At 44.2% G+C, this 22,131-nt stretch overlaps 1 protein-coding gene across 6 annotated transcripts in view; it reads right to left on the bottom strand.

Annotated features, from left to right (window-relative positions):
• Positions 1–8,371: 8,371 nt before the first annotated feature.
• The window catches only part of LOC144806239 (uncharacterized), a 115,338-nt gene continuing 101,578 nt past the window's right edge, over positions 8,372–22,131 (bottom strand). For 2 of the 6 annotated variants that reach the window (XR_013605734.1, XR_013605736.1), the window contains exons 3-4: positions 20,618–20,988; positions 12,079–12,825 (exon numbers count right to left, since the gene is read on the bottom strand). Coding sequence is in view for 1 of the 6 variants with exons in the window: in XM_078672636.1 (XP_078528762.1) it covers positions 10,275–11,468 (1,194 nt within the window). In the remaining 5 variants the exon portion in view is untranslated. Of the gene's footprint in view, positions 12,826–20,617; positions 20,989–22,131 lie in introns of all 6 variants that reach the window. The other 4 variants (XR_013605733.1, XR_013605737.1, XR_013605735.1 and 1 more) reach the window with 3 other exon arrangements.

Genomic DNA, 22,131 nt, shown 5'->3' with positions numbered 1-22,131 from the left:
CATACACTTGCTGCTGAGTACACAATTAAAATTTTTGGAAATGGAACTTGTGGAATTTGTGGAACTAATTTAAGTGCTGCGCATAAACATTCGTTACTTTTGCATTGTTTGGGTGGAGAGGGTCAAGAAGTTTTAGAACATTTACCTGAACTCAGTGCAGCTGAACAAAGAAATCTAAATGAATATGAAATTGCTATTGTTCAACTTGATCGGCACTATTTACCAAGACTGAGTTCCATAATGGAGAGGTATCATTTTGGTTTAAGGGAACAGAAGAAGGATGAAACTGTAGAAGAATATGTTTCTGTCTTAAGGAAGTTAGCCTCATCATGCAATTTTGGTCAAACTTTAGATGAGAGAATAAGAGACCAATTTGTTTTGAGATGTGCCCATGACAACATAAGAAAAGAATTGTGGTTGAAGGACGAACCACCTCTGGATGAAGTTTTAGTTATTGCAAAACAGGTGTAACATATGACTAAATGTGTTGAAGAATTGAAAGGTGAAAAAAAGAAGACATCTACAGTAGAAACTAAAAGTGAAGCTAAAGTGGAAGAAGTTGTTTGTCAAGTTAAACAAAAAACTAATGTTAATATAGAGAAGCAAAATTCAATGCCATTATGAGGTATGGGGTGGAGTGGGGGGGGAGTTCTGGGGAGTTGGTGGATGTTGACTTGGGGGGGGGGACTGCACGGCTCTGATGCGATCGGGATGGTGGTTGGTAGCACACACTGATGGCGAGTGTCATGAATGCTGGCTGCGACAGGTCCTTGATGTCGACCCTGGATAGAGGGGCCGTTGGGTCTGGGGCCACACTTCGGGTCCTTAGCTGGAATGTAAGAGGAGTGTTGGACAAGATCAAGCGTGGAGCGGTTCTGAAACAGGCTAAAAGAGTGGGGGCGGATGTTGTCATGCTGCAGGAAATGCATCTTCTGGGGACTAAGGCATTATGCCTCCAGCGCTTTGGCTACAGTCAGGTTTTTCACGCTGGTTTTGCCAGGGGATCCAGAGGCGTGGCCATCCTGGTGCACCGCAGGGTCTCTTATGTACACTCCACTCACTGGCGAGACCCACAGGGCAGATACATCTTTATTCAGGGTACACTTGGAGACGAGGAGGTAGTGTTCGGTTGCGTATATGCTCCGCCCCCCTTGCAGTGGTCCTTGGTTGAAAAGATATTAGCAGTGTGGGTGGATATCCCGAATGGGTTGGCTGTCATTGGGGGGGACTGGAATGATGTGATGGACCAGGCGCGCGACAGGTACAGGTCCGGGGGGGGGGGGGGGGGGGGGGGGGGACAGTCGCATCCGGGCATACCAAATTGCATGACATAACCCGGAATCTGGGATGGGTGGACACATGGAGATACATACGAGGCACACAGCGAGAATACACCTTCCTTTCGGCAGTCCATTGATCATTCTCTAGGTTGGACTATATCTTCGTCCCCATGGCAGCTCAGGGTAGGGTGGAGGCCGCGGATATCTTGGCGCGGGGACTGTCTGATCATTCTCCGGTGGCGGCCACGATTAGTTTGGACCGCAGGAAGCAGCAGTTTCGTTGGCGCCTCTCAGTTTGGCACCTACAGTCGGGAGATTACCAGGCCCACATGCGAAAAGCCATAGCACAATATTTGGTTGAGAATACTGGCACCGTGGCGACTAAGGCGACGCTCTGGGAAGCCATAAAGCCCACGTTGAGGGGCATAGATATAGCGTGGTGTGTGGCAGCCAAGAGGCGCCGCAGGGAGACTCTCGATCAAGCGGAGGCGACCGTACGGGATCTAGAGCGGCAAAGTGGTCCGGAAGGGGAAGACAGGGCACTGGATCAACTGCTGTTAGCGCAACAGTCCTACGCTTCATTGCTACTCGATGAAGAGCGGCAGATGTGGCTGGCGACCCGCAGCAGGGTATACCAGTGGGGGGATAAATCTGGGACGATGTTGCACAGGTTGTGCCAGGGCCTGTTCCAAACCCAGACCCCTCCGAGAATCCTAGATGGGTCTGGCGCCCTGATAACTGATCCCATGTCACTTTCGGAAGGCTTTGTGACTTATTATGCCGACCTATACTCCCCGCACAAATGCATTGGTGAGGACTTGATTGACAAGTTTATAGCGGATCTACCTCCGCGGGCACTTTCAGACGAAGCCGGCGATTGCTGGACAGACCTTTGACGGAGGACGAGCTGGGAACCGCTCTTGGGGAACTGAAACGGGGAAAGTCCCCGGCCCCAACGGCTTCCCCAGCGAATTCTTTAAGAAGTTTCATCTCCAGTTGGGAACTCACTACAGAGCAGTGGTGGAGGAGGCACAGGAACTTGGCTACATGCCCCAAGACTGGAGACACGCTGAGGTGGTGGTTTTTCACAAACCCGGCCGACCTCCCGAGGAATACGCATCGTATCGCCCGATCTCCTTGTTAAATGTGGAGGCCAAAGTCTTGGCTAAGGCTCTGGCCAATAGATTGTTGCCATACATCTCCGATCTCATACATCCGGACCAAGCCGGCTTTATACCCAAACGGGCTACGCAGCACAATATTCGGCGGGCCAACGTCGCGATCGCGGTGATTCGGTCCTCCGGGGTGCAGGCGGCGCTGTTCCTGGCGGATATGGACAGAGCGTTCGACTCCCTCAGCTGGACGTACCTCTTCTCGCTACTGCCGCGGCTGAATTTGGGGCCGGTATTCTTGTCATATGTGAAGCTGCTCTATACCGACCTGACGGCCTCGGTTCGGGTGGCGGGGGCGGTGTCATCGACCTTCCCTATCCGGAGGGGCACCAGACAGGGCTGCCCCCTCTTGCCCTACTTATTCACCCTAGCTATGGAGCCCCTGGCCGCCTGGGTCCGAATCGACGCGCAGATGAAGGGCTTTGAGTGGACTGTCGACCTGTCTGACCGCATAGCACTCTATTCGGACGATGTTCTGTTTTTTCTCACAGACCTCAATAGGTCCGGACCCCGCCTCATGCGCATCCTACAGATCTTTGGTGAGACGTCGGGCTTGTACATGAGCCCACGTAAATCTACTCTCTGGGTGCTGGGAAGGGGTCCACTTGACCGAGATCCCAGCTATTGCCTGGGAGCGCAATGTGGTGCCGGTCTGGGAACGGACCCAGGCAGACATTAAGGTGTGGTCCCGTATGCCGCTGACCATCTATGGCAGATCGGCCATATTCAAGATGGTGGCCCTGCCCAGGCTGTTATATCAATTGCAGAATCATCAATACCCGATCCAACCCTCATGGTTTCAGCGAGTGAACACATTCCTGGGACAGTTTCTCTGGGAGGGCGGCTCTGTAAGGGTGGCGCTGCGCACGTGCTTTCGTTCCACATACGGTGGTGGGCTGGCGACCTCAGACGTTCTCTCCTATTACCAGGCGTCCCATTTACTAGTCCTGAATGATTGGTGGTATGGGGACAGGGGAGACCCAGCCTATGCGCTGGAGAGATTACTAATGGAACCGCACACACTACACACGCTGGTATACGCGCCAAAGATACGCGGGGCCTTGCCGGCGGTGACGCAGGTTGTATTCGACGTTTGGCGGCGTGCGCTGAGGCGGATGGGATGGTGGCGAACTCTGCCCGAGGAGACAGCCCTCTGACGCAATGGCCGCCTCCCAGGCCTGGCTTCCTTGGCGGGATTTGCGGGATGGGACGCCATCGGCATCTCTAGGTTGGGGGATGTCATGGCCGGGACGACTCTTAAAACGTTCCAGGAGCTACGAGTGGAATATGACATGCCACATACGCAGTTTTTCCGCTACCTGCAATTTTGACATGCCCTGGCTCCGGACCTGGCGGGTTTAATGTCCCTCCATGAGTTTAGCCCCTTAGAGGCCCGAGTCTTTATGGGGGAGCTGGATACTAAAAAGATTTCCCGCATTTATCAATCTCTGATCATACATTGCTCCTCTGACTTATGCTCCCTTAAGGAGAAATGGGAAGAAGATGTTGGGCCGCTGGAGGAGGATTGGAATGAGGCGCTGGCGAGCTCTAGAGGCGCGGCCATCTCGATCCGGCTCCGGCTGATTCAATTTAAATACTTCCATAGAGTGTACTATACGCGGCAAAGGTTGGGGAGGGCGGGACTCATTGCATCCCCGGAGTGTACCAGATGTGGGAGCGAGGAGGGTCCTTTCCTTCATACAGTGTGAAGTTGTGGGCGACTGGATAGGTTCTGGTGTGGGGTCTGGAATGGATTTGATGAGGCACTGGGCTGGGTGCTCCCGCGCATGCCACGCTTGGGTCTGCTGCATGTGCTGTAGGGAGTGGGGGGCAACCTGTACAAAAGACATTTGCTACTCTTGGGACTAACGATAGCCAAGCGTGACATAGCAAGGGCCTGGAAGGATCCACAGCCCCGTCACTTCTTGTTTGGAAAAGAGGCCTTGACTTCTGTATGGGGATGGAAATCCCCATATTTCTGGCCCGTGGTTGCCCCAGCAAACACTACAAGATATGGAAGAGGTGGGCTGAATACAGGGGTCTTTGGCTAGAGCCACCGACAGAGCGGGATCCGGATCCAGACGTATTAACAAGCTCGCTGATTGGATGGGTGTGCGAGAGTGACGTGAACGATCGAAGGCCGTGCGGGGGGAGGGATCGGGGTGGGGTGGGAGGGGGGTTAGTTGGGGGGGGTTCGGGGGGGGACTTGTTTACTGTGATTGTTCCCATGGCTTCACTACGAAAGATATGACGGATTGCGTTCCTGTACAAAGGTATTGATATCTCGCAGATACCTCTGGGATACAGAGATCTGTGGCTCCATATGTGATCTGTCAATAAAATCTGTTTTGAAAAAAAATTCAATGCCATATGTTTCTAATACAAATTCAGGAAATAGTTTTTCTTGTTTCAGATGTGGGCAATTTAGTCATTTAGCTAATTCATCAAATTGTCCTGCGTTAAAAACTTTGTGCAACACTTGTGATAAAAGAGGACATTTTGCGAAATTCTGTAGGTCTAAAATGTTCACTTGTGAGAGTTCAAATAAGAAATGATCACAACCACAAGTGAAAACTGTGACATTTCAGGTTAATTGTGAGAAAATGGATCATCCCTCTCATTTGGTTTCTGTTGAAAATGTGATGATCAATTTTAAATTTGATTCTTGCTCACATATTACTATGATTGATGAGGAAATGTTTTTAAGGAATTATAAGAGAAAAGTTAAGTTATTCAAATGTGATGTTGCTCCTTTGGGTTATGGTGATAAACCCATCAAAATGTTGGGTTACTTTAAAGCGAAGCTTGAAATGGGTAGTCGCATGACGGTGGGGAAGGTATATGTGACAAAGAAAGGTGATTCTTTGTTGAGTTGGTTACATCAGCGTGATCTTGGTGTTCAACTCAATCCTAATGAGTCTCCTCAAGTTATAGTTCAAGAGATAGGTGACATGTCGACCATGTTTTCTGATAAATTCCCTAATGTTTTTAAAGAAAGTTTAGGATGTTTGAAGGGATACAAACATCACATTAGACTAAAGGAGCGGGCTGTTCCTGTTGTAGCGAAGGTAAGAAGAATTCCTCTATCTCAACAAGCTAGTGTACAAAACGAAATTGAAAAACTTATTAAAAATGAAATTATTGAATCTGTTGAGGCCACGGAATGGTTGGCACCAGTAGTTATTGCTAAAAAACCTAATAACGAGATTCGTTTATGTATTGATTTGCATGCTTTAAATAAGGAGGTGGTTGTAGATCATTTTCCACTTCCAAACATTGATGAGATGGTTGGTACAATAGAGGGTGCAAAATACTTTACTACATTAGATTTGGCTTTCGCGTATCACCAGGTGGAGTTAGATGAAGTCTCTCAAGATTTGACTGCCTTTATTACACCCATGGGTACGTTAAAGTTCAGGAGGATGCCTTTTGGCCTCGTATCGGCAGCCTCTGTATTCCAACGTATTATGTCCAGGATACTGAAAGGACTTAAGGGGGTAAAATGCTATCAAGATGATCTTTTAATTTATGGCAAGAACATTCAGGAGCATAATTCCTGGGTGTGTGCAGTTTTGGAACGCTTGAGTGGGGAAGGAATGTCTTTAAAAAAAGAAAAATGTAAATTTGGATTGGAAGAAGTAAATTATCTTGGTCATCGCATTACGTGTCAAGGTGTGTTTCCAAAAAAAGAATTAGTTGACACCATTAACAAAGTTAAGGAGCCAGTTAACAAGGATGAATTACTTTTATATCTTGGTATGGTAGAATTTTATGGGAAGTTCATAACGAACTTTGCAGATAAGTCATTTAATCTAAGAAAATTTACAGCAAAAAATGTCACGTATGAATGGTCGTCTGACTGCAAGAAAGAGTTTGAGTGTATTAAGAATGAGTTAAAAAAAGCTCCTTCTCTTCATGCTTTTGTACCAGGTCTTCCTACTTATATGTTTACTGATGCGAGTGAAAAGGGTCTTGGTTCTGTTCTACTTCAAAAGAAGGATGGAAAAGAGGTTTTGATTTATTGTTCTTCCAGGTGTCTCAAAGGGTCTGAATTAAATTATTCGGTAATTGAAAGAGAGTCTTCGGCCATTTATTGGGCTTTAAGGAAATTTAAGAATTTGATTTGGGGTACCAAGGTGGTTGTGTTTTTTGACCATAAGCCTTTGAAAGAGGTGTTCTTAAAGAAAGGATTGGATTCTATTTCTTCAAGAATTAGGAGATGGATTATTTCCTTGCGGGAATTTGATTTTGAAGTACAATATGTTCCAGGTGTGGTAAACAAATCTGCTAATTGTTTGTCAAGATTGGTTGACAGTGGGTGTAGTGAGGAGGATGTCATGTATGCAATGGAGGAGGTTATCAATGTTTGTGAGGTCACTGATGGTGCTGTGGAAGAAGGTGTTTGGAAAAGTGAATTGGAGAAGGATGATGAGATGATTTCTGTTATAAATTCTTTGAAGGGAAATGTGCGTTTGAATAAACCCTGGTCCCTTTTGGCTGATGAGCTCTCTATCACGGATGGCATGCTGACTCGTGGTACAAAATGAGTTCCTCCTTTGGGTATTTAGAAAAAACTGTTATCTCATGTTCATAATGGTCATTTGGGCATAGTTAAAACTAAGGAGATGATGCGTTTGCAGTTTTGGTGGCCTAACATGGATTTAGAGGTAGAAAGATTAATCAGGGATTGTGTTGAATGTTGTGCGAGAGACAAGATTTTAAAAACTAGACACATGTCTATGGTGTGTAGAGCTTTGCCTAGTTATCCTTGGGATGAAGTTGCTATTGATATTTTAGGTCCACTTAGTGGTGTGTCAGACACTCCGTATTTGATTGTTCTTATTGATCTGTATTCCAGATGGATTGAGTTGACTGCGGTTGGAGACATTACCTCTAGCTCTGTCATTAAGTTTTTGGAAGACCTATTTAAAAGGGAGAGTTTTCCTAATAGTTTATTGTCTGATAATGGTCCTCAGTTTTGTTCTAGTTTGTTTTCAGATTTTTTGAAAAAATGTGGTGTTGTCCACAAAAGATGTTCTTTATATCATCCTGAGACCAATGGTGCTGTTGAGAGGGTGAACAAAACACTCAAAGAGTCTATACAATTGGCTAGGTCAAATGGTTTGAACTGGATGGTTGCTCTTCAAGAAAGGATAAATGCCTATCGTTTTTCTCCTCATTCCTTTCCTGGGAGGTCTCCTTTTGAGTTGTTCAAGGGTAGAATACCCAATACTTTGTGGTGTCCTGGTTGGATGAAACTGAATATAGGTTTGGTTGATAATAGCATAGGTGAATGGAGAGAAAGGGAGTTGAATAAACAGATGTTGAGAAAGATTTATTTTGATGAGAAGAAGTGTGTACGATTTCAAGAGATTAACGTGGGTGATCTTGTTAAAATAAAAGCACCGGTTGGATGTAAGTTGTGGTCTAAATATACAAACGTAAGGCCAGTCATTAAGGTTTTCAAGAATGCTATAAAAACACAAGATGGGAGGATATGGAATAAGAGTTGTGTTGTACTTGTTAAATCTAATACTTTTGTTTCTGATTTGACTAATGAAAATGATTCATTCAATGGCATCAATTTCTCTGCAGCTGTCCCTTCCACGTCTTGTACTTCCCATAAGAGGAGCATGAGGTTACGTAGTGCTCCTATGTACATGAAAGATTATGTTTAATTGCTTTATTTTTCATTCTTTTCGTTTTGTTAGGAAGGAAGATTTGTGATGTTATGCTTCCCTTATTATTTTCCCCGGTTTCTTTAAATTACCCAATTCTTACGTTTCTTGATTCTTTGCTAACCTTCTGTATTCTGGAATGTTGATGGTGATTTGAGTCAGTTGACTCGGAGCGTTTGTGGCTGAGGTTTCATAAAACCTACGCAGAAGTCTATCTGTTTCCAGCGTGAATATTTATTTACAAGAAGACACCACAAAAAGCATCATCTGAATTTGAATCTTGATAAAAATGGTGAATTAATATCTGCCCAGGGCCTGCATATGTGATACAGACCTGTGAGATAATGAACTCATAGACCTCTATAGTTCACAGTGCACATGGGAAGTGCTTCTATGCGTCTACGCTTGTAAACTTCCGAAGCAGAATGACGTGACACTGAGCTGCATGATGTTTCCTACTGCGTGCAGCAGGACTGTTTTAAAGTTTGAGGATCCTGTCTGGCGTGTGGGGAATATTCAAACGGTAAGGAATCTGTAGGTAAAGGAGTATCCACCAGAAAGAGCGTTACCGAAGGCAAGTAACTGGTTTGTTATGTTTTCCTGCTGTTGTATATTATCTAATTCCGGGTGGTGAACTCCGCTTGCAGAGTTTTGCGTACTCCGCGGAGTTCCTAAAAACTCTGCACCGGAGCGTAGCAAGGGTTTTTTTCACGCTCGCGCTCTTCAACGTCATGTACTGGAGCGAGGAAAATCCACCTCCTGATGAGATTTTCCTTGCTCGCGCTCGCCAAGGTCTAGTTGGCAAGCAAAATCAACTTCCTGGCGAGATTCGTTGTTGGATTTCTCTATGCGAGTGGTCGCGGCAGGTCACTACCACTCACGTTGAGAAACCTTCCTTCGCATTGACAAAGCTGCTGCTGGAGTAAAGCAGCTGCACCCTCTTGCGCTGCACATGGTGCCATTCACGATTAATTTTACAGGGCATGACAAACAATCGGAGATCAAAATCACCACGAACGGCATGACCCCAACACACTCTGCTGCTCGTAGAACTCCATGTAGAGCGGTGGAGTTTTTTTTTACACTTCGCGGAGTTCTTCATTGAGGAACACCGCCTAGGCTTAAACTTATCATGAAAATCTAGATTTCAGTCATATGTTAAGAAACAACGGTGAGTAGAAACCTTTTGGGTGGATAACATTTAAGACATTAATAGTGTGACTTTTTTGGTAATTAGTTGATTTTTGCAAGTACTAACACTTCTCTGTGTCAAGTAAAGACCTTGAGAGTTTTGTAACTGTCAGATACTTAAATTGTGAATTTTGTTGCAATTAAAACACTTTCAAGACCTGAAATTTCTTTTGAGGTTGCATGCGGGCAGCCTAAGTTATCCTGCAAGAATTTCTTGATTTATCCTATTGCAACTACAATATGTGCTCTCTCATGGAAGGTAGGGTTGTTAGAAGCTTTTCTGCAACTCAAGATACGCCTCACTTTTCACCTCATGGGAATGCATTTCTCTTGTTTAGTGAAATCTCCTTTCTGAGTATAGCGTTTCTGGCTTTCCCCTCCTGTATATGGCTTTAGTCCAGTGTGAATTCTCTCATATGAGGTGACATAGTATTCATGATTAAACCTTATCTGGCATTCAGAACACACAGAAGGCTTTTTTCTCCCGTGTGAGTTCGCTCATGACAAGTGAGAAGTAATTTGTAACCAAAAATGTGCTTGCATTTCGAGCACTCATAAGGTGTTTCCCCAGAGTGGGATCTCTCATGAAGCATAACACGGTCTTTCAGATTCAAGGTTTTATGGCATAAGGAATTTCTCCAGTGTGGAGTTTCTCATGGTGAGATAGCAATTTTCTCTGCAGCTTTTCTGGCATTCAGAGCACTCATAAGGTTTTACATCAGTAGGGAGTCGCTTATGGTTAGTGAGGCTATCAAATAGGAATTTCTGGCATTCACAGCATTGGTAATGTTTTTTCCCTGTGTGCGTCTGCTCATGTAGAGTGAGATTGCGTTTAAACTTGATGCTTTTCTGGCATTTGGAGCACTGCATTATTTTTGATGGTGTATTTTCTTATGATGCATGTAAACATCTCTACCTCTGAATCTTTTCTGACCTTTAGAGCGCTGATAATTTTATTCACCAGTGTGGATTCTCACATGTGCAGTGAGATCAGATTTACGGCTGAAACATTTTTGGCATTCGGAGCACTGATAAGGTTTTTCCCCCGTGTGGGTTCTTATATGATGAATGAGTAGTCTTTTTTCACGGAAACATTTCTGGCATTCAGAGCACTGATAAGGTTTTTCCCCAGTGTGGGTTCTTATATGATGAGTGAGACTGCGTTTGTCTCCGAAACATTTCTGACATTCAGAGCATGAGTAAGGTTTTTCCCCAGTGTGGGTTCTTGTATGCCGAGTGAGTAGTCTTTTTTCACCGAAACATTTCTGGCATTCAGAGCACTGATAAGGTTTTTCCCCAGTGTGGGTTCTTATATGATGAGTGAGACTGCTTTTTACACTGAAACATTTCTGGCATTCAGAGCACTGATAAGGTTTTTCCCCAGTGTGGGTTGTTACATGTTGAGTGAGTCTTCTTTTGGTACTGAAACATCTCTGGCATTCAGAGCACTGAAAAGGTGTTTCCCCAGTGTGGGTTCTTATATGCTGAGTGAGACTGAGTTTGTTTATGAAACATTTCTGGCATTCAGAGCACTGATAAGGTTTTTCCCCAGTGTGGAGTCGTATATGCAGAGTGAGACTGCTTTTTACACTGAAACATTTGTGGCATTCAGAGCACTGATAAGGTTTTTCCCCAGTGTGGGTTGTTACATGTTGAGTGAGTATTCTTTTGTTACTGAAACATCTCTGGCATTCAGAGCACTGAAAAGGTGTTTCCCCAGTGTGGGTTCTTATATGCTGAGTGAGACTGAGTTTGTTTATGAAACATTTCTGGCATTCAGAGCACTGATAAGGTTTTTCCTCAGTGTGGAATCGCACATGTGCAGTTAGAAGTGATTTACCTTTGAAATCTTTTTGGCATTCAGGGCACTGATAAGGTTTTTCCCCAGTGTGTGTTCTTATATGCTGAGTGAGACTGAGTTTGTTAGTGAAACATTTCTGACATTCAGAGCAATGATAAGGTTTTTCCCCAGTGTGGGTTCTTATATGCTTAGTGAGACTGCTTTTTTCACGGAAACATTTCTGACATTCAGAGCACTGATAAGGTTTTTCCCCAGTGTGGATTCTCATATGCATAGTGAGATAATATTTACTGCTGAAACTTTTTTGGCATTCAGAGCACTGAGAGAGGTTTTTCCCAGTGTGCATTCTCTCAAATTCAGTGAGATGAGATTTAATGGCTGAATCTTTTTTGGCACAGGTATCTTTTTTTCCCAGCTAGGGTTACTTTGCTTTGATTGAGGCAGGTTTGAACACTGAATTTGTTCTCAAAGCCTGTGTTTTTATAAGGTGTATTCCTAGAGTTAATATCTCTACATTCAGTTTTCCCTTGCTTATATGCCACGGTAAGAGTGAACCCGATTTTAGAGTCGGGCTTGTTTAGATAATGTTCAGCATTTATCTCTAAAAGAAATTGTGTGTAATCTTCTTAACACTTGAATTGAGCAAAACATGTCTGGATGCAGCCCTATAAAACCTGTCGAAATGTTTCTAGCAGATAACAGTCTTTGGGTTATTTTGTGACTGAAGTTTTTCTCAAATCTATTTGTATAGATTCTTAGCAATGCAGTGATAAGGTGTTAGTCTGATATTTAATGATTAAACTGAGAAGTACCTTTTTGCACTGGCGTAATGGCAGTAACTGAGAACATTAGAACATGCACAGTATTATTGTGGCTCACCAGTCGCAGAACATCAGTTCCTTTTACCCTTTGTATGTTTGGTGTAAGGTTAAGGATTGTAGTTCTGAAGACGAGGATTTATTTACATTAGCCATAGCACAACGGTGCTCATTTAATCCGTTTTTACATATCACTCATGCACAGCAGATAATGTTGTGGCGATTTACATAGAATTACAGAACAGTACACAATAAAAAGGAAACAATCTGAGATGGTCATGAACACAATAAAGTGGTGAATTGTTAAGGTTTTCGCCAGAGTGAGCAGAGTGGGTCGAGGTGTTATATCCCGAGGCAGATAGTCTCAAACTTGCGTAACTAGTCAAAAACGGTTGTTGAACAAAGGTGATTTTCCAATCTTTTGGTTGTTAACGTGTCCGCTTCGGAGTCTTCTTTCAGTGTCTTTTCTTTGATGGTTTGCAGAAGAAACCTTTTGTTATATCTTTCTTTTATGCAGTGTGTGCTTCCACTCTGGAATTACATGATGCTTTAGATCATGCGTGCTTTAGATGAATGTTATTCTGTCATGCTGCTGCAATTTGTCTTTCTGATAATATTTCAGATGAGGATGTTGTAATTGGTCTTTCTGACATTATTTCTGATGCTGTGACTTTGCTCTGGGTTAATGAAATGCAAAATTAGAGACTTCACTTACAGGTATAGTACTTTCCTCAGCTCCCACTTCCTCGCCACACCTAGATTTTGGAAATTGTTTAAACTTAGAATGCTGGATGTCCTTAAGTTTTCAAAATAATCCTTCTTATGGCACTAACATTTAGTTGGCTGGTGCTAAATCTTGCTTTCTTCGTCCGTAATTTCAAACACCTATAGTATTAAAATTAAATACAGTTAATACATGTACATTTACCCCAAAAATAATTTACAAGCCATATCAATGCAGAATTGCAGAATTTTGAAAATGTTGAGCTGTTCTTCAGACAGAGCAGAGTGTAGAATGGTAGCCTGAGAGTACTTGGATGTAGAAGTGAGGATGTGTAGAATTTCTAACAATTTATTAAGCTCACAAAGGATACCTGTACCCTATGGACTTGTAACATAGAATCCCAAAGGCAGAAATTAAAGTCATATGGACTGGCACCAAACAGATATTTAAAATAGAATACTATTAATTCATTTTTAATGTAGATTTCTGGGACAGGAATTTCCCCTCCACTGACAACAGGTGTTTTCCTCTGCCCTGAGTTACCACCTACTTGTACCTGGTGTCCTGACTTTTGAGCTCTGGCCTCTGATGCATGCCAATCTATTGTGTGCTGCGAGGACTATGCCTAGACATATCCCTCAACTATGGCCCAGAGTATGAATCAAGGGCAATGAAATTAAGGAGTACTTTCAAGTGCTCATTTTATTCCACCTGATTATCAGTTTAGGTTTTTCTGCACCTGGATGTACCGCATGCAGAAAAACAGGACACCATTTTTTTCCAGACAGAAAAATTAGACTGAAAAGACCCACAAGACTCTGGGTGCAGCAGAAGCAGGCAAGACTTATGCTGTGTTTTTTTACTAACTCTGAGAAACACACAATTCTTCCCTCTGTTAGAAAATGCTTTCCTCTTCCCTCCCCTGCTTCACCCATCTCCCCCAACCAACCACATGCATATATCTACCACCTGCTTAAAACAAGTGGTAAATAAAAGCAGAAAAACACTATGAAATAGTGAATGGCATGTGGTTTGACAGGCAGAATAATCTGTTCCTCGTGGCAACCCCCCAGTCCATGGCGTCAAACTTGTAACTGCATGTTACTGGGATAAATCTACCACAAAACAATTACATGAAATTTTTCTGCCACCCCAGTACTGTGCAACCTCGAACAAGGGACTAAGAGACCTTGGACCGGCCCTGTGACCTGGAGGGTCACACCAAGTGTGCCCTCATTTAAGGCAGAGGACTGTCATGGGTTTAACAGCTAGAACGGGGAAGGCAATGCAACCTGTTGTAAGGATCAATAGCCTGATAAAATCTTTGCATCATGGTCAGTGGAGTGGCTTTCTACTGACACACCATTGTAATGCTCCATTTCTATACCTGTGCCCAGACTTTGCACTAACATCAAGTGCATGTTTAGGGTGTTGGTGTGTGTAGCATAAATGCAATGTGAGAGTGCGACAGAGTAAACTGCATCTCCTGCTTGCCAGTTGTGTATACAAGTGGGACCATCTATCCCTCTTTTATACCCCAGTTCAAAGTCCTCTGTTACCAAGGAATAATGTGCTCTACAAAGTACTCAGGTGCCTGCTGTGCCACCAGGGATGGTATCAGCCTGACAGCTTATCTAAGTTGAAGGGACATCACCTGCAGGCTGAATTACTTAATGGAGAAGCTGTGTACCTGTCCTGAAGAGCCTAGAAGTCTGCCTAGAAGCCTGCCTGTCTGGTAAGAAAGGGAAGGGAGTTTGACTATCCAGCAGGAGGACAAGGCTGTCCTGGAAAAAGCAAGGTCCGACACATCCCCGTTATCTGTAGGGCGGGCCGGAAAGCCATCAAGCACTACCAGCTAGTCTGAGGGATGCCAAGACTCTCCCAACAGTTCAAGACAGAAAATAAAACTCTACGACAACATGATTGTTGAGGCCCAGTAGGACGATTGTGTGCTGCCAACAGGCCCATTCAAGGTTGCATTTGCCAAATTCCTAACACAACAGAGTCTGACTCTACTGACTTCCTGGAGAGCCTGTGTTGGGCTTTTAGCTGCTGAATTTCTGACTACTTTTCTGATGGTCAAGACTCCAGAGGGGGCTGCACTTACAGACTGCTACCTTGGGACTGCTGATCTTCAGGCAACTGCAAAGAAAAGACAGAGTGGGTGCCCTACTGAATGCAGCACTATATCTAGGACAAATGCGCTCCACAAAAGCCTGCTGGTGGGTCACTGCTCTCTCGAGCCTTCGGGCGTGCCATTCAAGTGCCAGGAAACAGGAAAGAGACCCAGACAAGACTGACTCATCCTGTGAAAGGGTAAGACGCTTACGACAGAGCATACACGCATTGGGGTGATTGGAGTGACAGAACTGACCCTATACTATATTCATGATACTCCTAAATGCCCCTAGAGGGGAAGAGGGTATCAGAACCGGACACACCAGTCTGCAGCACATGGTAGTCTGGCATGCCTGCACTATCTTTTCACCAAGACTGTCCATAAAGATGATTTTAGAGCTGCTACGCACATAAAAGGGGGAATCTCAGACCATTCACTGGTGGAGTTGCAACTCGATGGTCCAGTTGTGGACTTCATGCTACCCCCGAGGGTTGATCCGTGATATTTAAAAGACAAGACGTTCAAAGCTTGTATGAGAGATGGAGCAGACTTCTATTTTATGGAGAACGGGCGGCCTGTTGAATCAGCTTGCGTGCTAGAGGCCTAATTTATCTAGAGACGCTGACGGCCATCTCCTTGCCGGGCGCTTGCTGAAAATCCGAAAGAAGTTTATCAGAGCGTGAGGTCCACTATACATTGCACTTTATCCAGTTGCTTGTATTATAATCACCCCGCTCTGAACACTTCGGGGCATTATTTACCGCATGCAGTGACGACCGCCGGTCATTTCCTGCCGGGCCTACGTGATATATCTTAAAGAAAGTTTACCAGATTTTGAGGTCCCACACATATCGTCCTAGAAATCGTTTAAGAGATTAATTTTCGTCAGCAACGACTGACTTTATCAGGGTATTTTAAAAATAGAAATAAGTCCCTTGCTACTAGAGCTTCTAACTACAATCAAATGCGACTAGGAATACAACGCTTTTTTACTACCAATGAATTTCGAACAACCTTCTGATTAAACTCCACTTTGTACTATTATCGCTATTCACACAGGTATATACAAAATATTCCTTCTTCAGACATTTTCGGAAGGTTCTTTCTACAGAAGAAAGCAAACTTTGTGGTTACTCCTGAAGAAGGCGTTTTACACGCCGAAACGCTCGTCGAGACAAAATAACGACTTTAGTGCCACTTTTTATTATATGTTTTTTATTTTTCATTGATTGTATACTAATTATGTGGATTTATATGTATGAATTGTAATATATTATGTTGTCTCCATTTTTTGGAGATTTTTTAAACAAAACTAACTATTAAAATTTCAATGTACATTTTACACTTTTTGCCTCTCCACTGTCTTTAGATTACATACTTTACTGTTCTATTTTATTGTCTATTGACAGGTCTATATCTCAGATTGCCTAGGACTGTTTTTCTCAAACAATAGGATGAATTCAAGCCAGTGATCCTTGAGGACACTGACAACAAGGGGACGGAAATACCGGGAGAGACTTCCTGAAAGACCTGACCCTGCCAATGCTAACGAATGAGGACTGAGACGCACTAGACCAAGACCTGACAGTAGACTAAATAAATAGGACAATAGGAGCCTTGCAAACAAGGCCAGCAACGGGGCCTAATGAGCTCCCCATAGAATTATAAAAAAGCATGATGGATAAAATCAGGGAGGGCCTCCAGAGGAGGTTTCAGACTGCCTGAAAATAAGGGTGTCTCCCAGAGGACCAAAGAACGTCTGAGGCGGTGGTCATCACAAAAAAGGACGAACCTGCAACTGAGTGTGGGTCTTATAGACCTTTCTCCCTGCTTAATTTTGAGACTAAGGTCCTTGCGTAGGCCCTGGCGATCTGCGTGCGGACAGTAATTGCAACAGTGGATCATCCTGATCAATCGGGCTTTATGCCACACCAGGGATTGCGCTCATATCTCTGACACCTTAATGGAGTACCACACGCAACAGGGGAATCCTTTGCTGAACCAGCGGCGCTGCTGTCATGCTCTTGTATGTGGACCCTCTAGCGCGCATATGCGTCAATAATACAGTTTCCCGAGTCTTTGCCGTCCGACAGGGAAGTTCCTTGTCTCCTATGCTCTTCACACATGCGTAGGTTCGCCAGGACCTCTCATACGGGGTATTTCAGTTGATCAGGAGTGGGATGAGAAAATCTCCCTCTATGCTGACGTTTTGCTGTAGGACACATAATCAGCCTTCTCGAGTGAACAAATCCTACAATTTTTTCACATATTTAGCGATTATTCAGGATATAAGATCAACTGGAAGAAGTCCTTAACATTCCTGCTCGTGGCAGGGACCCTGCGGCTGCACTCTAGGTGCACAGTTAGGGTGGCACTACATGGCTTTAAACATTTGGGCATTTTTATTACAAGAGAGCCACAGGCAGGAACATACTTCAGAAATTAGACCGGCTTTGCTGGGATGCCCCACACTTGCGGGCACTCCCGCTTTCCTTACTGGGCCGGGTCGTCCTATTTAAAGTGATGACCCTCCAGGGCCTCCTGTACATCCTGCAAAAAACGTCCTTTAAGATCCCACCAGACATTTTCTTTCAAAAGGTATACTGAGAACTTTGGCTCCTGTTGTGGGATGGTGGTGCTTCGCGCTGAGTAAGGTGCAGAGGGGAGTTTATTAACCCCTTCGATGCTCATGACAGAACGGTTCCATCATGAGCGTCGGTTGAGCTGTGCTCATGACGGAACCGTTCCGTCATGAGCCCGTTGGCTCATTAGAACCTTCAGCACAGCGCGAGAATTCACGCCATGCTGAAGGGGTTAAGGTGGACTGGCGGTCCGGAGCATTCTCAAGTATTACTGGGCCACGCAGCTGGTGGCAGTCAACAACTGGGGTTTTGCGGACCGTGAGGATCCTGCTTACCGGGTAGATAGATTGGCCATGAGCAAGAGAGGTTACCCCACCCCGGTGCTGTATCGAAGAAAGTATGAGTGCACTCTACCTACTCATACCCAAACAGTGGTATGGGTGTGGAGAGAGGCTACCAAGTGTTTAGGCTGAGACGGTAAACAGACTGAAATGACTCCACTATATGATAGGGATCTCTTAAGTGCAGTGGGAGGATTGCAGGGCTTCACAAATGGGGATTGATTAGCTTAGAAGGCCAGGCGATGTGTGGAGGGGACAGGCGTTTGTGTCCTTCGCGATCCTACAACAAAAGTATGAATTAGGTGACTAAAAACGGTTCTGACATTTGCAGGTGGGTCACGCTCTGCAAGGTCACATCTGGGAAGGGGGGAAGTTGCCTGATGCATCCCCCACTGGAGGACCAGCTGCTAACTAATCCCCAACCGAAAAAGCAATCTCAACCATCTATAGGAAGTTGATCTACAATTCTCTGGATACCTTGGGGCTGTTTCAGGCGGACATTCAACAACATTTGTGTTTTTCAAAAACAAGCTTCCAAAGCTGGAGTTTGTTTTTAAAAACCAATAACTAATCAACCTGACACCCTTGGAACTTTCTCCCTGGTTAATTTACTGCCAGGAAGTGGGATTCATTTATAAACAAATTCTCATCACAACTGCCAGGTATTCCCTGGTGGTCCTGAATAAGAGAAAAATACATCAGACTGCTTGATCTAAAAAGGAATGGTCATCCGATGTATTTACAGGCAGACCATCCATTTGTTGGACAGGATACTCCACCATGCTTGTGAACGAGTACCCTGCTCACCAAACTCTAAATCAAGACCTTTATCTTGTCTGTGCTATGCATGTATCTCTAGGCCTGCTTCATTATGTCTATCAGTCTTTCTATGATGTACCTGTTATTGAGGCCTGTGTGTTTAGTACAGGTTTAATCTCACGGTGTGTGTGGGTGTTTATTTGAACCCTGTGGTTTAATCTGCACTTGTTGCTTATGCAGTGTTATGTGGTGTTGTCACACCCTTGTAATTACAACAAGCATTTGCAATGCAATAGGTCTCGCATTAGGAAAGTTTGAGCTATTGATATTGTAAAAGACACATTTTTTATTTATGTGTTGGTTTTGAAAATAGCTAAATTAATAGCTTGGTCATTTACAATGCCAATAGTTTTAACTTTCGCAAATGTGACACCTATAGCATTTGTAATGCAATATGTGTTGTATTTACGTGACTTAGATGTATTGATATTAAAAATAACAATGGCTTAATTTTTTTTAATAATTAATACTTAAGTAAAAGTTATTGTAATTTATAATGGCAATTGCTTAAACTTTTGTAAATAACTTGTGAAGATTATGTTCAGTGTATTTCATTTTGACGAAAATCCAAGAACAGAAGTGAAATATTAACATCTTTTTGTGACATTTGTAATAAAGCTTGAAACATTGAGAGAACATATTTGAACTAGTTGTTGTTGAATTGTTGCACAGATTGCTGCTGAGTGATGTTTTGGTGTTGCCGAATGATGCTGTGGCGTTCAGTGATGCTGTGGTAGCGCATAGTGATGTTGTGGTGCCCCTGAGTGATGCTGTCGTGGTGCTTAGTGATGCTGTGGTGATGCGATAGATAGATAGAGTGAGGGCGATAGATAGATAGAGGGAGGGTGATAGATAGATAGACAGAAAAGAGTGATGGCGATAGATAGAGTGAGTGCGATAGACAGACAGATAGAGTGAGTGCGATAGACAGACAGATAGAGTGAGGGTGATAGATAGATAGAGTGATGGCGATAGATAGATATAGATCGATAGATAGAGTGAGGGCGATAGATAGAGGGAGGGCGATAGATAGATAGAGGGAGGGCGATAGATAGATAGAGTCAGGGCGATAGATAGATAGACAGATAGAGTGAGGGAGATAGATAGAGTGAGGGCGATAGATAGATAGAGTGAGGGCGATAGAGTGACGGCGATAGATAGAGGGCGATAGATAGATAGAGTGAGGGCGATAGAGTGAGGGCGATAGATAGATAGAGTGAGGGCGGTAGATAGATAGATAGAGTGAGGGCGGTAGATAGATAGATAGAGTGAGGGCAATACATAGATAGAGTGAGGGCGATAGATAGATAGAGTGAGGGCGATAGAGTGAGGGCGTTAGATAGAGTGAGGGCGATAGAGTGAGGGCGTTAGATAGAGTGAGGGCGATAGATAGATAGAGTGAGGGCGATAGATAGAGTGAGGGCGATAGATAGAGTGAGGGCGATAGATAGAGTGAGGGCTAAAGATAGAGTGAGGGCGAAAGATAGAGTGAGGGCGAAAGATAGAGTGAAGGCGAAAGATAGAGTGAGGGCGATAGATAGATAGAGTGAGGGAGATAGAGTGAGGGTGATAGATAGAGTGAGGGCGATAGATAGAGTAAGGGCACTAGATAGATAGATAGATAGAGTGAGGGCGACAGTCATATCCAAGTCATTAGATATGTTCCAAACTCCAGCCAATCAGGCGACAGCACCCTCTGGAACCTTCTCCTCAGAGGCTCAGGCTCTCCGATTTTTTATCATATGTGTGGCATAAGAGCCAAGGAGAAGAGCGGAGTCTCTGAGGGGAGGTGGGTGGGTCACACGTGAATCTATGAAAGATATCAATACTGGAGAAGCACAGTTTTCAGGTAAGTAACTTATGTTCTTCTCCAGTATTGGGGTATCTTTCATAGATTCACAAGCTTGAATCAGAGTAGATAGCAGTAATTCGAGAACTGTAAATAGTAAGCCATAAGTACATTGTAAACAGAGTACGAGAGAATACATATACGTATATTACAGTATAGCAGTAAACATGGGCACATCTGCAAAAGCAGAAATATATACATATATACAATGTGTGCAGGAGGAGGTAAGAAACAGAGGCTCACCTTACTTAAAAAGATTACGTAGCACCGCTTGACCCGCAGCTGTGTCAGCATTGTTGGCAGCTTCCAGACAGTAGTGCTTGGTCGCAGCTCTGCAAATCTGATGAAGAGGCACACCAGCAAAGAGAGAAGTAGACGAGGAGACTGCTCTAGTACAGTGCGCTTTAATCATTGCATGAAGTGTCTTGCCTGTTTGCTGATGGCAAAAGGAAATTGCTCTAGATATCCAACGTGCAATAGTCTGTTTAGCAACTATAAGTTCTTTACGCATCCTGCCGTAGGTTATGAAGAGCTGATCAGTTTTACGGATACTGGTTGTTCTTTGCAAATAAAATGTCAAACATCTCAGAATGTAAAGTCTTTTCTGCTGGAAACTGTGGATTAAGGAAAAAAGTATTAAGGCCGGATTAGGGCGGAGCGCCACAGCGTCTTTGGTGAATTGAAGAAAATGTGGTTTGACAGTAAAAGCTTGTATCTCGCTGACTCTAAGTAAGAGCTAAAAGCAGTGATGGATTTAAGATCAACCCTACGAATGGGCTCAAATGGGGACTTCATGAGTTGTGCCACCACAATGTTCAGATGCCAAGGAGGAGGCGGGCGTTGATTGGAGGGAACATCTGAAATAAGCCTTTGAAAAATTGTTGAATAATTCTTGAAGAATAAAGAGAATTGGAGCCATCGTGCTGGAATCTGGAAACTGCATCCAGAAAAACCTTCAGGCTAGGGTGAGAGTGGCCGGACTTTGCTAATTGTAAGAAAAAAGGCAGAAGCTGCTTTGGCGTAGAGTGAACAGGGTGAACATTTATTTATTTATTTAAGTTAGCAACTGACACCCTACGGGTAACCTGGCGCTGTGATACAGGCGACTAGCTTAGGGCCGAGAGACTGCGTCCCCTGCCAGGAAGGAGTTAGCAGGATGCCAAGGAGCCTACTCGAGGGTAGAGCCAGGTTTTTAACCTTTTTCTAAACTGCAGGATGTTGTCCATTTATCTTGTATCAAATGGAAGAGTATTCCAAAGGCAGGTCTCTGACGCACTGAAGGCCCTACCTCCTGATTTGACTTTCCTAACTCTAGGCACCCTCACCAGATTAGCCGATGAGGAGCGCAGTGCTCATGAAGGGACATACCATGTCAGTTTCTCCTACAGATATTTGGGCCCTTGACCATGTAGAGCCTTAAATGCTATACATAATGCCTTAAATCGTATCCTCTGCGAGACTGGCAGCCAGTGTAAATCTGAGAGTGCCTGGGAGGCGGAGGAGTGGCGTGGTTGCACTAGTACCATTTTGGCCACCATGGTCTGTACTCTCTGCAATTTCTCAATCAGATATTGCGGGGATTCTAGTAACAGGGCATCACAATAGTCCAGCTTACTGAGGATGGTGCTCCGGACTATCATCGCTCTGTTCTGTAAGAGAACATCGGAAGGATTTTCCGAAATGCTCTGATCAGAGTAAAACCACTTCCAGCTGTTTTGTTGACAGTTTTCTAATGTCAATTTGTTGTCAACCATGAC

The sequence above is a fragment of the Lissotriton helveticus genome (assembly GCF_964261635.1).
Source record: "Lissotriton helveticus chromosome 1_1 unlocalized genomic scaffold, aLisHel1.1 SUPER_1_unloc_55, whole genome shotgun sequence".
In the NCBI taxonomy this organism is placed as follows: domain Eukaryota; kingdom Metazoa; phylum Chordata; class Amphibia; order Caudata; family Salamandridae; genus Lissotriton; species Lissotriton helveticus.
Note: the sequence above shows the minus strand (reverse complement) of the source record. Positions and strands in the feature narration are given on the sequence as shown.